The sequence below is a fragment of the Meles meles genome, chromosome 8, assembly GCF_922984935.1.
Source record: "Meles meles chromosome 8, mMelMel3.1 paternal haplotype, whole genome shotgun sequence".
Taxonomy (NCBI): domain Eukaryota; kingdom Metazoa; phylum Chordata; class Mammalia; order Carnivora; family Mustelidae; genus Meles; species Meles meles.
In genome coordinates this window covers 15,070,227-15,071,801 of record NC_060073.1, presented here as the reverse complement: position 1 = coordinate 15,071,801, position 1,575 = coordinate 15,070,227, and the positions used below count along the sequence as shown (strand labels likewise).

The window sequence follows — 1,575 nt, the reverse complement described above, 5'->3', positions numbered from 1 at the left end:
AATGCACTGTGAAAGACAAAGTTTGATTTGTTTAAGGTTTCTCCTAACGCCAAAGACAATTTTGATCAATGGGATCCCCTGAGACATTTAACATTATGAATTATTTGACAACTGTGTTTTTGTTATATTTTATAAATACAATATTTTCTATCAATGCTATATATTTCTGAAGTTATTATTAATCTGTTTTTACTCCCTTTTTAGAAGAAACACAAATTTAACGTTTGTTTTCCTAAGCCTGACATGTGGCAGAAATGAAGGAGGAGAACTGCACCTCTATGACTGAGTTCATCCTTCTTGGATTAACAGATGCCCCTGAGCTGAAAGTCTTCCTCTTCCTGCTATTCCTTCTCATCTATGGAATCACAGTTTTGGGAAATCTAGGCATGATTGCAGTGATTCAGGTCAGCTCTCACCTTCACACTCCCATGTACTTTTTCCTCAGCCACTTGTCCTTTGTGGATTTTTGCTACTCCACGATCATCGTGCCAAAGATGCTGTCCAATATCTTACACAGGGACAAAGCCATCTCCTTCCTGGGATGCATGGTGCAATTCTACTTGTTTTGTTCCTTTGCAATCACTGAGGTCTTCCTGCTGGCTGTGATGGCCTATGACCGCTTTGTGGCCATCTGCAACCCACTGCTGTACATGGTCACCATGTCCCAGGATCTCTGTATGGAACTGGTGTCTTTCTGCTATCTCTCTGGGATAATATGTTCTCTGATCCACTTGTGTTTAGTTCTTGAGATCCCATCCTATAGATCAAATGTGATTAACCACTTCTTTTGTGATCTACCCCCTCTCTTATCACTTGCTTGCTCTGATGTCTCTGTCAGTGAACTGCTGCTGTACATCCTGGCCACCTTCAATGAGATCACCACCATCGTGATCATCCTCACCTCCTACTCACTGATTCTCATCACCATCCTGAGGATGCGCTCTGCAGAAGGAAGGCACAAAGCCTTTTCCACCTGTGCCTCCCACCTCACAGCCATCCTTGTCTTCCATGGAACTATTCTTTTCATTTATTGCCGGCCCAGTTCTGGCAACAGTGTGGATACTGACAAGGTGGCCACGGTGTTCTACACCATAGTGATTCCCATGCTGAACCCCCTCATCTACAGCTTGAGGAACAAGGATGTAAAAGCAGCTTTCAGAAAAGTGGTGAGCTCCAAAATATTTTCCTAGAAAGTTCTTTCTTAGGAGGATTCAGGGTCTCAAAGTGGAGGCTGGTGGAGGGGTGAATGTGTGGACTGTAGTGTTTGAGTGGAGGAAAGAGCCAGAAGGTAGGTGTTTCTGAGTTATTCTTTTTGATTCATTTACCTTTAAGTCTCTTCACTTGGCCTCAATGGTAGGACTGAGCCTATTTCAAACTTGAAGCTTACTTCTTTGCTTTCCTTAAATCTCTAATGTCTTAAATGAATATTAGTAATGGATCCTTAAGATACATTTAGTTTGCTGTATAACCTTCATGTATTTTATGCAGAGCGCTTGAAAATCACATTTTTCTCAGTATCTATTATGGAAATTTCGATTCTTTCCAAAATTGGATTCCTCCTATTTTATAATGAAG

At 41.3% G+C, this 1,575-nt stretch overlaps 1 protein-coding gene across 1 annotated transcript; it reads left to right on the top strand.

Annotated features, from left to right (window-relative positions):
* The first annotated feature begins 254 nt into the window (after positions 1–254).
* Positions 255–1,190, top strand: LOC123949437 (olfactory receptor 5L1-like). The gene has a single exon (XM_046016877.1). It carries the CDS (start codon positions 255–257, stop codon positions 1,188–1,190), a length of 936 nt encoding a protein of 311 aa, XP_045872833.1.
* The last annotated feature ends 385 nt before the right edge of the window (positions 1,191–1,575 follow it).

Excerpts from the sequence above, each read along its gene's own strand:
- LOC123949437 (XM_046016877.1), top strand. The coding sequence starts at position 255 with ATGAAGGAGGAGAACTGCACCTCTATGACTGAGTTCATCCTTCTTGGA.